Source organism: Portunus trituberculatus, chromosome 12, assembly GCF_017591435.1.
Source record: "Portunus trituberculatus isolate SZX2019 chromosome 12, ASM1759143v1, whole genome shotgun sequence".
In the NCBI taxonomy this organism is placed as follows: Eukaryota; Metazoa; Arthropoda; class Malacostraca; order Decapoda; family Portunidae; genus Portunus; species Portunus trituberculatus.
The window spans coordinates 1,060,539-1,074,988 of NC_059266.1; the positions used below are offsets into that span (position 1 = coordinate 1,060,539).

Genomic DNA, 14,450 nt, shown 5'->3' on the forward strand with positions numbered 1-14,450 from the left:
GAGGAGGAGGAAAGTGATGCAGAAGATGGAGGGGAAGATAAGGGGGAGGGAATGTAACGATTGACTAAGGGGTGAGGGGAAGGGTGAGGAGGGGGAGAGGGAAGAGTGGGGAGACAAGGGGATTTGGGGATGGGTAGGGGTGAGGGGAGGAAGGGGAGGGGTGAGGGGAGAATGGGAAGGGGGATGGGGAGAGGGGAAACTAACAATAGCACGGCCTCGTAGGGATATGCTTAGCTGTAGTCCGGCTGAGAGAGAGAGAGAGAGAGAGAGAGAGTTTTGTTGTTCTTGTTTTCGTTAAGTTTGAAGTAAACACGCGTAAAAATACAAAAGTAAATAAATAAACAGTAATATAGAGATACAAATGAATAAACAAAATGAATATGAAACGAAAGAAAAAAAAAGAAAAGAAAAAAAAATGCTGTTACAACTTCACACACACACACACACACACACACCTTTAATTATACATACACCTTCGCTTCACAAACATTCTTAGACAATTAGTACATTTTATCACCTGTGTAGGAGGAAGGGAGGAGGGAAAGAGGGAAGGAGGGAGAGAGGGACAGAATCACTTCCAAATCTCTTAAAGCGGCCCAGGGTCAAATATTTATAAAGCGCTGTGCTTTTATAACACGAGGAAGCGCCTTGAGACAATGTAGACCTCATTCTCCTCTCTCTCTCTCTCTCTCTCTCTCTCTCTCTCTGGGTTGTAATCTTTTCTTTAATTTCTTGAGTATTTTTTTTTTTGTCTTGTATATATTTTTGTATACGTGAAAAAGTCGACCAAGGATGTAAATAAAGATAGAAAAATGTTATTTTCATCGTGTGGCATTAGCTGGACAGGCGCAGAATTCTTAGCCTATTCATTTTCTGGACAAAGATATGGTGTTCTAGTTTATTTATTTTCTCTTTATAAGCATGATGTATAAAATGGAGGGATCAATAACGAGAATAATGAAGTTAATGACTCTACACTCACCTTAGCCTCATCTAATTAGTGAATGTACGGGGGCGGGTGGAGGAGGAGGAGTAGGAGGCTGCCACACTTCAGAGTATATGTGCTGTATCTGTTTTTTTTTTTTTATTTGTGCAAGACTGAATCAAAGTTTTATTGTCCAGTTTTCAGTTTCACTTGCGCTATAAACTAACTCAGACCATCAATCAAATTAATTTTTACTTGGTTAGTGGTTTTTCCCTTTTTGTTTAAGATTTTGTGTATTGTCTCACACACTGCTTCCTCTTATAATGCATCTCGCTGCTCTGCTGATCTGTTTGGAAAAAAAAAAATCTTCATTATACCTAATCTTGTCTTGTTGGTCCCTATTGTTGTTGTTGTTGTAACGGTTTATATATAAGAATATGTTGATTGCTGATGTTATCTGTGTGTGTGTGTGTGTGTGTCAGATAGCAGCTTCCAATGGCCAAGATATCATAAAAAGAATATCAAGAGTTGATGTTATCTGATGCCCATAAATGTTAACTGAGCAGCGAGTCATGTCAGGAGTCTTATTCCAGTCCCGCCCCCCTGCCACGGCTGCTGCTCTCCTCTCTTGTGACACCCTCTCACCATGTGTCTGCCACACAAGTACTATCCCCACCAGGTCCTCATTTAAAGACACCTTCCCAATCCAATTAATTTTTTCAGCTGTCATTATCTGATCAGACTGGGTTAATATATGAATACTGCCTACATGCAGCCAGAACGCCTGACCTATTGGAGAGAAAGGATAATGATGGGCGTGGCGGCAGATCTCATCACCCTTCCTCCTGCCATGCATCCATTTAGTCTTCCCTTCACACACTGCTTGCTTATCCTCTTTTTGCAGAGTTCACAGCCAACACAATTACATTCTGAAAACTTATGCATATTTCCAGTGACTAATTTGATGAAAAATCAGATGATGCATAGTGTGTCTTGTGGCCTCAGTAGACTCAGGAGAGAGAGAGAGAGAGAGAGAGAGAGAGAGAGAGAGAGAGAGAGAGAGAGAGAGAGAGAGAGAGAGAGGGAAGTGAGTTTTACTTGAAGATGCTTTAGCAAAGAGGTGTGGCATAGTGCCATCACATTCAAGGCTTTGTGGACAGGAGGTGAAGGAAGAAAAGGCTGCCTTTGAGAGCTGCACCCATCAGGCCTGAATCACCTGAAAATTGTCAAGATACATATGCATGACTGGTTCCTCATGCATCACACATCAGTGCAAGACTGGAGGCTAGAGTTTGCTGATTGCTTTCCCATCTGATAACAGATTCACCTCCTTCCACAGTTGTGTGGGAATACAAATGATGTTATAATGTATGTAACAATACAAATAATATTCAGAACAATGAACTGAGTTCATTGCACCCTAGCATCTCTCTCCTTCATCACAGCAGTATATAAAGACCAAGGTGCTGCGGGAAAAGCTCCTGAAGACTACCACACCCTGACCTCCTCCTTCCTGTCTATGGCTCTGCTACAATTCCTGTGATCGCTGACACAGTCCACTACTCACACTCCTCAAGTTTCACACTGTCTTTACTTTACTTAACAGAGTCAGTGATAATAACCTATAATAACATTGTTTCAAAAGAAATTCAACTAGGAGAGCTTTAATACAAAAAAAAGCATCTGGTGAATATCCAGTATTGGAGGAAGGAAAGAGTGAGATTTGGGTGAGTGTGTCTGTCTAGCTTGTGCACTGGTAGGCATAGCACAAAGTCTCCTGTGGTGGTCTGAACATGGCGGTGAGTCCCCTCAATGTTGCCGAGCCCTACTTGTATGTGAGGAACGCCATTGGTTTTCCATTTGTGGGTCCTCCAAAACACTGCGACTCTGAGCCAGTCTTGCTGAGATCCTTTTCAATGGCAATGACTGTCGGCCTCCTGCTGCAGAATTATGTTGATGCCAAAGTAGCAGGCAGGTCAGTGTGGGCTTATCTCTTCTTCCTCCCTTTACAGCTGTTCCTTCACTACCTTTGATGATAACCATGTCACCTTGATTCTGTTCTCATTGGCTGCTGACTCAGTAGTGTTGGTGGTTGATGTTGCAGGAGCCTGGCAGAGGAGCAGGTAGGGGTGTATGAGGCAGTGGCACAGAAACTACACACACAGTTTGGTCTGGATGGACGGGCGTGTGTCCTCAGGTTCATCTGTGAGCTGCAGCAAAGACGGCTGGGGCATAGCACTGTGGCGGGAAAAGTCCTGACTGCATTGTTCACGTGAGTGCTGCTGTCATGCTATCCTGGTGGTGATGGTGGTGGTGGTGGTGATGGTGCTTATATTGGTTATAATTTTTGAGCATTTTAAGTACTGAATAAAAGGGATAATTAGAATTTTGACTAAAAGAAGTTTGTATTCAAGTGGTAAAATAAACTCATAGTAGTTGATGAGAACTCTCAGAAAATTATAATAACATCCTTCATGACTGATGTCAAGAATGGTTCTGATGTGTTCATGCCCATTACTTCCAATGTGAGATCACTTCGAGGGTCTGTATTAAACTTGGCTCACCACCAGACTCATTTCCTTTCACTGCTAATGACTACGTTTGAGTAACACAGCACAAGATCACTGACCAAAAGTAAAGCACTGACATCAGCATGTGCAAACTACCCAATTCGTTCTTTTATATCTTAGTAGTACCTTTTAAAATTATACCCTAAGCTTGCAACAGATTATTCTCAAACTTCAGAAGGCACAGCATTGACAGTGTTCATCTAATTTACTTTATCCTTGCTTTTGCTGGTCCTGTGTGCTTTGTGGCCATGCAGACCTCACACTCTGGAGACAGAGGGCCAGCTGTACCTCGCTGCCAAGGGTCTAGGACACAGAAAGGATGCTGCATGTGCCTCTCATTACAGCTCCTGCCCCCACAGTGTCTTCCTCTACTTTGAGACACTCAGGAACCTCACCATCACCTGAGTAACGTTTACCATCAACAGTGCCCCAGATAACTTCACTCTCAGTAGCCAACAGCCTTCAGTGATCTGGTGCCTTCTACTCTCATGCACAAAGCAGCTTCACTACTAGCAACTCAACAATCCGAAGCTATCTGATGCCCTCAAATCTCTCTTATATCTAAAGCAGCTTCAGTTCATGTTAATAGATATAAAGACTGATAGATTTACTGTTTACTTGTATAATTAAACTTTCATTTCTCTGCTCTTCTGTCAACTCAGCTCTTCCTACACACAAGCTATAGGCTCAGTAATTTTTCCATAATCATTACAGGCACACCACACATCAGAATACATCAATAAAGAGTGTATGACAAAGAAAAACTATGTAGTAAAGAAGTAATCAGTTTTAATGTGGTGCACCAACCTGTACATCACAGCACCACACGCCTGGACTCCTTGTGTCGGCATGATAGCGCAGCTTGGCTTTCAGAAATAAGTGAACCATAAACGTACAAGTATAAGGAGTACATGTTAGCGACAGAATTAACTTAGTGGTGAATCCTCTAATAATGGTTCTTAATTACATAAAGTTCAAAATATTTACTGATCTTGTTATGTAAGTTCTGAAACTGTAGTGTTAATACATCTCTGTTTATTCTTGTCAGTGTCACCATGTTCTTTATAGTTTACCAATAAGCATTAATTTTGACCACCAATGTGCAACCTGATTTAAGTAACAATATTTCTAATCAACCTGACACACACACACACTTTGAAATGGTTTGTTTTCGCATCAGGTCAAGGTGTTTGATTCTCACTCATGGTGCAGACACTTCTTAACCTACCACTACAATCACCAACCATCCTGAAAACCTGAACAACTCCCACTGCAGCATCTGAGGTTGTGCAGATAAGATGCTGAAAGGTTTTGGGAATGCAGTCCTGAATCTCATCACTCATTGGAATGTTCTGGCCCGCATCCCTCACTCATGTCTCAAGCTTTCCTCTTCCTGTCAGAGACTAACTTCCATACATTTGCACATTCATTATTCCTTAAATATGTAACTTTAAATTCTTACAGTAGTAAATTATGACCACTCCATTGTGATTGCACTCATGATCCATTGGTCCTTTAAACTTTAGAATAAATGTATGTGTAATTTACAAAGACTAGCTTAACCATTCACTCCTAAACAATAATTCCTGTAGTTATTTACCATTAACTATATATTTTATTCCTATGATAGACTAAAATGAAGACAGAATTAACATATTCCTTTCTGGTATACCAATGCAAACAATGCTTAAAGTGCTTACAATGTTAAAGGACAACACAGCAGCCATAGGGTCAATAGTGACACTGAAGCATCTGAGTAGTGAGTGTGCACAGCGGCAGGTCACCCTCACAAAGCACACTGGGCAGAAATACTGATGTACATGATAACTATTTATTTTAGAATCACCTTAAGGGAGTACAGGGTGGACACACATGGGGGCGGTGAGAAGGAATGCTTGGCTGTTGCTATTCATTGGTGTTCTGCACGACGATCAGCATGTACTCCTTGTCTGTGGGGGAGAACAGTGAGGCGTCTTATGAGGGAATGTTATGTGGATTTGGTCTAACACACATACACACACACATTCTTACTGTCTTACTAATAAAGCATCTATTATTATCATTATTATTATTATTATCAAACACATGCATACACACACACACATTACTTATCTGGAGCAATCATAATTTTGTGCTTCTTGGATTGTACAGTACATGTAAGAATGTAAGGTTACTGGTGGGCCTAGCCTAGCCTAGCCTAGCCTAACCTAACCTAACCTAACCTAACACACACACACACACACACACACACACACACACACACACACACACACACACACACACACACACACACACACACACACACACACACACACTTTTACTGACCTGGAGCAATCATTATCTCGTGCTTCTTGGAGCGGACGCGCAGGAATGTGAGGTCGTTGGTGGGGTCAAGGTCCCTCACCACACTGCGCGCCTTGTCCGTGAGTCCGCTGATGAGGCCGGTGTACTGGATAGTGGTGGGGTTGTCCAGCGTGCTCTTGATGGGGATGCCTGCAAACACACACACTTGTACATCTGACTGAGCAATATAACTCATTGTCACTAGTGCTTCTCAATTTGTCACTAGTGCTTCTGTAACTATGATTATGTCTGTGGATGTTCCAATGATTCCCTGCAAACATATAATCTTTTGCACCTGACCTGGTCACAACTCTTACTATTACTGATGCTGTTTTTTTTTTTTTTTATGTAAGAGGGAGAACTACCAAGGGCAAAAATGAATATTAGAAAAAAAAATAATAAAAGCCTTCAGGAATTGTAGTCTCCATAAAAGATTCAAAAGAATTAGTCAAAATTCAGGGACAAATGTCTCGACACCTTTCTCTCTTAAAGGAAGCTAAATCGTAGGAAGATGGAAATCCAGAGACGGGGAGTTCTGGAGTTTACCAGTGAAAGGTATGAATGATTGAGAATACTGGCTAACTCTTGTATTAGAGGGTTGGACAGAATAGGGATGAGAGGAAGAAGAAAGCCTTGTGGAGTGGGACTGCAGGAGGAGGAGAGGTATGCAGTTAGCAAGATCAATAAAGCAGTTAGCATGAAAATAGTGATAAAAGATAGAAAGGGATGCAACATGGTACTACTGAACAATGTCAGTGACTGTTTTACAATAATTTTCACTATTATGTCAATGAGTGTAACAATAATTTCCAGGGTGCTATTGATGGCGATGCCTGAAAACACACACTTATACACTTAACTGGCCCACATAACTCATGCTGTCACTGGTTCTTCTATAACTAATACACTTTGTCAGTGAGCATTACAATAATTTCCAGGGTGCTTTTGGTGGGAAAGCCTCCAAAAACATACACACATACACAAGATTAAGCCTCCAAAAACATACACACATGCACAAGATTGAGCCTCCAAAAACATACACACATACACAAGATTGGCCCACAGAATTACAACTGCCATAGGTTAACCTATAACCAAAATTCTATGTCTCAAGAGTCAATTTTTACTTCTTGAGAACACATGAACATATTACAAACTGCCACTCTGATGCTCTCACTGACTACCTGGTCTAGGATTCCAATCTTGCTTTGAGACGCATACTAAAACATATTACAACCAAAACTATTACCGTATTCATTTGTAAGATCTTTTTGACTTTCTATGAATCAACAAATGAGGATAATTCTAATATAGGTGATAGTAACAATTTTGATGAATAGGTAGTAAGGAAGATATGTACAGCAGGAACTTGACTCAGAAAAGCATTAGAGCTGAAGGTCATTGGAAGGATGAGTGAGATGACCAATGAAGAATTAAGGACAGTGTGGGTAAGAAGATATAAAAGATAAACATTAGAGAAGAGATAATCATTAACTCCCCTTCAGTACCAGGACATATTTTCATATTCATTCTGCTTACTATTTGGTGATTTTGCACAGCTTCAGAAACTTACATGGGGATTAAAATAGTGAAGACTCTGGCCATTAATCTTCTGACTTCCATAGATCTTTCTTAATGTAAATAAAATTGTCTAATCACACCCCAAAACTCAAGGTAAAAATGCATCCCAGTACTGAAGGGGTTAATTGTAAAAATCAGAGAGACTCGCAAACCATCCAACATGAAAAGAACATAAGGACACTGAACAAAATGGTGATGAAGATGGTAATGATGCAGTGGTGATAGTGTCAGCACCACTGTAGAGCAGCTGTACCTTCTGAGTTGACCACAATGACTCCCACCACACCCTTGTGGGACTGGATCCTCTTGAGGGTTTCTTCAACCTCTGCTGACTGGAAATAAAAAATGTAAAGTTGTAAATACCAGAAAACATTAAATAAGCATATAATGACAGGCATCTCTTATCTGATTCTGTATTTCCTTCCTCCTAAGACCTGAACTCATTGAAAAGGGAAGTTTCAAGACATTTATCTCATTCTTTTGGCTAACTCTCTTGGACCTGCTCGGCGATTGACATTTACGTGGATCTTTTTGTTAAGTCGTTTTTGTTTCTCTTGGCCAGATTTCTTCTCTTACATAAACAAAAATGTAATCTAATCGCACATGACAATTACCACTCAGAAACGTGTGAATTTTACATTACAATATTTACATTGGTGACATTAATTTTCTAGTACATTTTCAGAATTATCAAAGGTCTAAATGAGAAGCAAATTAGATTAAATAAACACTTGTCTTCTCTTTCTCAGGTACAAGATCTTGAGGAATCCTGTGACTCCTGCTGAAAAGTAAGTAGGTACATATTTTTCTTCTTCCTGTTTTGCATGTGAGGTCTTTGTTGTCTCTTCTTCAAATGGTTGAGAGAGGTAAGGCCTGCAGTACTGGTTCACATACTCTGTCACTAGCAAATTGAAAGATAAAATCCATAATTCAATGGTCGAGGTTGACGATCCCTTATTGTTATGGCTAAGCAGTCAGGAAAGTAAAATAAAAAAAAAACCATTAAGGGCTGTGGTGGTGTTAGTGGTGAAGGGGCAGTGGTATCAGGGCAGGTCTTGCACTCCCTTGATAAATGCGTGGGAGTGGGCGTGACAGCAGAGAGAGAGAGAGAGAGAGAGAGAGAGAGAGAGAGAGAGAGAGAGAGAGAGAGAGAGAGAGAGAGAGAGAGAGAGAGAGAGAGAGAGAGAGACTGCATACAAAACAGTTAATAAATCCGTCACGTCAGCCTCCCCTTTTCATTCCGTGGTTAAGGAAGTGGCATTCACCAGCCAACCCACGTTCTACTTAAAATATTCCACTTTTTAGAGTATAAAATAAACAACTGCGATACAAGGGAGAGTATGTGAGAGTGTGGAGCATATGGAAGGCGCTGGGGGTGAGAAGAAATTAGAAATATGAGAATGAGTCACTTACCATGTTTACCTGTGATCAGCTGTCACCGCCTGTCCCGATAGTGAGTCTCGTATAGGGGACGGTTCTGCAGATATCTCTGTTTTAAGCCTTCCAAAGAGAGTGTAGGTACATGATGAGGTGTACAGGTACTTAAGGATTTTTGAATTTGGATAAAAGGCTTATTGTTCCTCTATGTAGCTTGTAGAGGGAGAAAATAGGCATATCTTGTTCCAGTATTGAAGAGAACGGAGTGGCGTAACCATGGCAACAAGTAGACGCTAGGAGAGATCCGCCGTCAGTACTCGCAAAATTAATATAATTAGGTTACTTTGACTACTAGGCCAGATGGATTCTCGGGATACATGTATAGTGTCGTGCCCAACCACTCCCTCGTCAAGAGTTCTCTCGGGAATAATTTAGGTATATCCAAGAGTAATTTGGCAAGGAGGGTGCAAAATCCTTCCCATCGCTCAACGTCCTCACGAGAACAATGTCCGCGTTAATCAATTGACGAACACTATTTTTAAAGGCCAGAGAGATGGCTGGCCTTGTTCTCAAAAGTGTTTCTCCATCTTGTGCCCCCCCCCCCACACACACACTGTACAACAAATGACAGAAACACACACACACACACACACACACACACACACACACACACACACACACACACACACACACACACACACACACACACACTGTACAACATATGACAGAAACACACACACACACACACACTGTACAACATATGACAGAAACACACACACACACACACACTGTACAACATGACAGAAACACACACACACACACACACACACACACACACACACACACACACACACATATATATATATATATATATATATATATATATATATATATATATATATATATATATATATATATATAACATATGACAAAACACACACACACACACACACGCGATATAACACAGTAAGTTATAGTACATAATGAGAGCCATGCATGTAGACAAAGGAAGGGACGGCGGCTGGGAGGCTCCCTGTCCCGGTGGGATGATGACGTCGCAGCCATACATCATCAATGGAACACCTTCAAAACAAACCCGCGTAGATCAAACGATCAAACCACTTCTAAGGACTGAAGACCTATTGTTTTTTTATGAGTATTGCGCTGCTCGGCCCTCGGTATATACAAATGGTGAAACTGCTGATCTAAAATACTCCCCATCAAGGAATAAATCTCCAAACTCTTCCACCATCCTGCTGTGTTTACGTCTTGATCACAGCGCTGGCTCACGCGACTCGGGTGTAGGTACCATAACTTCCCCCAGGGATTGAAATCACAGTGACACGGTCGTCTGGCACCACCGACGGTGTCCTCACCACCGTCCTGTTTAGCGTGAACTCAAACATGTTTGGCCTTGCGGTGACGCTACTGAAAACGCCTGTAGATAGATAGATTAGGCAGATAAATTCGTGTATAATTGACAAGGTGGATGTGAATGGAAAAAGAAAACGTGTATATTCCTCTACTTATCACCACTTCACCCTTATTTATTGCCAGAAATCCTCGTACAATCAGGCGATAGAAATAGAGAATGAGAGAAATAGTGTAGTCTCCCTCTTAAGCCCCGCGGGAGATGCCAACAATCGCTGCACAACAAGATACAATTTTAATATTTCCTGCTTTGGCAAATAACCATAGCTGGACACAATAGCGAAGGGAAAGATGTCACAATAACCAGCAAATCATTATGTGGTGTTTATACAAGTATAGTGTCTCATTAAAAAGAGATTTTGTAAGAGATAGTTAACATAAACATTTGTACACACCTGCTCCTTTGACAGACACCGCCTGCTACGAATGGGCCATGGGGCGGCAGTTGTCTACTAGTCGTGGTGACGGTAAGGGTGGTGGTGCTGGCAGTGGTTATACTGTCCCATACACACACACACACACACACACACACTGCCATGAACACTCAAAAGACAATCACACACACACACACGTGATGTGTTGCTATATCACCGATAGATTTCAAGCAGTGCCAATCACCTATCACCATGCGGCAAGACAAGCGGTGCAATTGCACGCCTTCACCACAACCTCCACACTGCCTTATCTTCATCAATTAAAGGTACTTATAAGGCCATTCACTTATTGTTAGGTTTTCTTTACGTATGAGAGTTTAATTAGCACGTAAATATTAATATGTGATAGGTATAACGAACAAAAAGAGCAAGGCGTCTATAATACCCGCTGATATTTGCTTCCTTCACTTACCGTAAGCCAAACATGTGTCACAATGCAAGCCACCAGTGCACCATTTCATATGCCCTGGTCAATAGTTCCCTGAGTGGCTTAATTTTAGCTTGGTAAGATGATAAAGGCTAAATATGGAGGTCCCGCCGCCAGTGTTGCCTCCGGGCCGCCTCCCACCCAAGTCCCCCAGCCATCACCCTCCCCCCTAGGCAGCCTGCTGGGTTGAATGCTTTTTTCAAATATTTCCTGAGGGTAATATTACGCTTCCATGGTATGTTTTTATGGTTTGTTTAAATGTTTCGTTGTGTTTGAAGTGTGTTCCGCCCCTGTGTTGGGTAAATATGTGGCGTTTAGTGGTGTTTTATGGCGAATGTTAAAGGCTTTTTAACGGTCAAAATTTTCCATTTCCAGTTTTCTGGTTTTTATTTGAAGGTATAAGTGGGCCTTTGTGGTATCAGAGGATCGCCGGTGTCCTTTTAAGCGTGAAATCAATCTATTGAGTGAAATATGTGGACTTTGAAATGGTGTTTGGAGGTGTTGAAAAAACGTCATATTTTTCTTTATTTTATTTGCTCACGTTTGTGCTTCTCGGTGTAACTCGCTGTGGAATGCCTTAAAAGATAGCTCATACTCCCTCAAATGTGGTAAATTACTCGCCAAGTGAAAATGGCTTGACTTTGCATGGTGTTTTAGCAGATTTATAAGTTTAAATGTTTTTTTATATTTAGCATACTTAATTTAGGCATTTTTAAAAACTAGTTAAGCTGGAGTTGTTTTGATATTTTTAAAACTATTTTTAGTATTTATCACGTCATAAAATAACAAGCATTCGGGCGTGGCTTCGTTTATTCGAAAAGTCATTTTTAAAATGAAATTATTTACGTAATTTAGCCGAGTCACCCCCGCTCGCCGTTCTCTGTGACGACAGACCAACAGCCCCAGGCTGGCGCCTCTTTTCCAAACCCGCAGTTCGTCAATATTTTGCCTAATATCTGGTGATTTCTACGTGTTTTCGTGTGTTGCTAGGGTCAGGTGTGTAGATATTAGTAGCAGAAGGAAGTAGAAAGGAGAAATAAGGGAGGTTAAGGAGGAAAGGAAGGAGAAAGAGAGAGAGAAGGAAGAGGAGAAGCCAAGCCACAATACTTAAGTCACCCTCCATTTCCTCAATATTTTGCCTAATATCTAATGTTTTGATGTGTTTTCGTGTGTTGCTAGGGTCAGGTGTGTAGATATTAGTAGCAGAAGGAAGTAGAAAGGAGAAATAAGGGAGGTTAAGGAGGAAAGGAAGGAGAGAGAGAGAGAAGGAGAGAGAAGCCAAGCCACAATACTTGTCACCCTCCATTTCCTCAATATTTTGCCTAATATCTAATGTTTTGATGTGTTTCCAGGCTCAGACGTGAAGACGGAAGTAATAGAAGAAAGAAGAAGGAGAAATAAAGGAGGAGGACGGAAGTAATAGAAGAAAGAAGAAGGAGAAATAAAGGAGGAGGATGAAGAATAAACGAGAAATAGAGGCGGAATAGGAGAAGGAGCTAAGGTGGAATATTTAGGTAAGTGTGCCTTTTAATCCTAACGTTCTTTATAATGCATAATGTTGGTCTGGGGTATATTTGGCGTGTTTTAAGTGTGTTTTGTGGGTGATATAAGTATATTCTGGATGTATTTCGTGTGCTTTTAGTCTCTTACACAGGTGTATTTGACGTGTCTTGAGTGTGGTGTGGTGTGTTTGAGTATCTGCATTTTTTGAGTGCTTTGGGGGCATTTTGAGGTGTTGCATGGTGTTTATAGTGTTTCAAGTTACGTATTTTGGTGTGTACCTATTGGGTGTTTCTGGTGCGTCTTTGGTGTATATTCCAGCATTGTGAGGTGTTGCATGGTGTTTTGGGTGTGTTTTGGGTTAGATTTGAGTGTTTTAAGAGGTTTTGATGTGTATTAGGGGTCTCTTGGATGTGTGTGGGGATGATTTAATTATAAATTGAGTGTCTATAGTGGTGTCTATGCTGTGGATGTGTTGTGGCTGTGCTGTGGCAAATATGGCGTTATTAAATAGTGGGTGAGATTGTAGCATACTTTAAACACTTCCTAAATTGTTCTTGACACACTGAGAATATTGCAATACTGTATAGTTAACCGACTCACACTTCATACCTTTCCTTTCATCTCACCTGCAACATGTTCACTGTACAGATGTTTGTCGGGTTCCTGAAGATGCGTCGACGTGTTATCATCCACGCAAGCTTCCCCAACCCAGGCAGTGTATCACAGGACGGGAGGAGGAAGCCAGCGGCCACCGGATTGGGTGGATAAACTTGTAAATTTTGTAGACAGTTGTAGATGTGTAGCTAGTGGGTAAGGTTTTTTGCAATGCCTTATCTACACCAGCAGAAAACAGTGATATGGACAACTTGTGCATAGCATAGTGATAGCAGTGTACAGTGTACATGTATACCTCTTTTTCTTTTCAATGGTAAATATTTCTATTTAATATGTTCTATTTGATATGTTTAATATGTTTTCATGTGTTATTTTATATACCTTGCATTCTGCTATTCCCTGTGTAAATCCTCTGCTTTCACGTGTGAAATGTATACCAGTATCCAATTTTCACTCTTAATTAATGCGTCCTGTTATAGGCTAATTAGTTTTTCATATTTCCTACCAGATGTCTCGGGTGTGTCGCCTAGTGCATTCCCTTGTCCCGCTCGAGAGAGAGAGAGAGAGAGAGAGACTCGGATCACCACCGCGTCGAGCTGCCTGCCTTCCTCCCTTCATTGTACTTCCCCTCTCACTTGAGTATTATGAACATTGTATTTATTTTCATCACGCCTCTGTGTTTGTAAAGGGAGAGTGTATTTCAAAGGTGTTTTGCCAAGTGCTGTGGTGAGGTGTTGTGGTGTATCTGTCTGTAGGGTGTTCGAGCTAGCTTTCGCCCACGTTTATGACGCTACCTTCCGTACTGCATTTAATGTCTGTGGATTTCCCGTTTTTACCCACTCTCCTGATAAACCTTAAAAGCGTGGTTATTTTTGGTTCAGTGTACATTTCCCTCGTGTAACGGAGTGGTAAGTCAACCTCCTCCACGTACAACAGTGTCGGAATCATTTCCCCGTGTCACGGTGTCATGGGATATTTTCTCTTATGTTTGTTCGCTTGTGGGGTAATGATACGTGTAGTGTGGCATACTGGTGAGTGAAGTGTATGAGGTGCTGCATTCCAGAAGAAAGATGCTGTACATAAATTAGATAAACAGAGATAAACAGAGATAGTGAAAAGATTAGGAAAGATTTCCAGGTGCAAATAGGAGAGAATAAGATTGATTCCAAATAAGGAGACATCATCTAGGAAGGTAGCAGGACTTAAATGTTTTTATATAAATGCCAGGAGTCTTAGGAACAAGA

The 14,450-nt window shown here is 41.1% G+C and overlaps 2 protein-coding genes across 3 annotated transcripts in view; one reads left to right on the forward strand and one right to left on the reverse strand.

Annotated features, from left to right (window-relative positions):
- LOC123502769 overlaps positions 1–12,499 on the forward strand; it is an 18,310-nt gene extending 5,811 nt beyond the window's left edge. Inside the window, exons 2-4 of one of the 2 annotated variants that reach the window (XM_045252020.1) lie at positions 3,030–3,197; positions 8,169–8,207; positions 12,441–12,499. In XM_045252020.1, coding sequence (XP_045107955.1) covers positions 3,030–3,197; positions 8,169–8,207; positions 12,441–12,489 — 256 coding nt within the window. In that variant the 3' untranslated portion in view covers positions 12,490–12,499. Of the gene's footprint in view, positions 1–3,029; positions 3,198–3,749; positions 4,182–8,168; positions 8,208–12,440 lie in introns of those variants that run through there. The other variant, XM_045252019.1, reaches the window with a different exon arrangement.
- On the reverse strand, positions 5,313–8,912 carry LOC123502770 (dynein light chain roadblock-type 2-like). Its single transcript, XM_045252021.1, has 4 exons — positions 8,833–8,912; positions 7,673–7,751; positions 5,821–5,988; positions 5,313–5,444 (listed from the first exon to the last, which is right to left on the reverse strand). The coding sequence occupies exons 1-4, from the start codon at positions 8,833–8,835 to the stop codon at positions 5,401–5,403; spliced, it is 294 nt and encodes a 97-aa protein (XP_045107956.1). The 5' UTR covers positions 8,836–8,912; the 3' UTR covers positions 5,313–5,400.
- Positions 12,500–14,450: the final 1,951 nt, after the last annotated feature.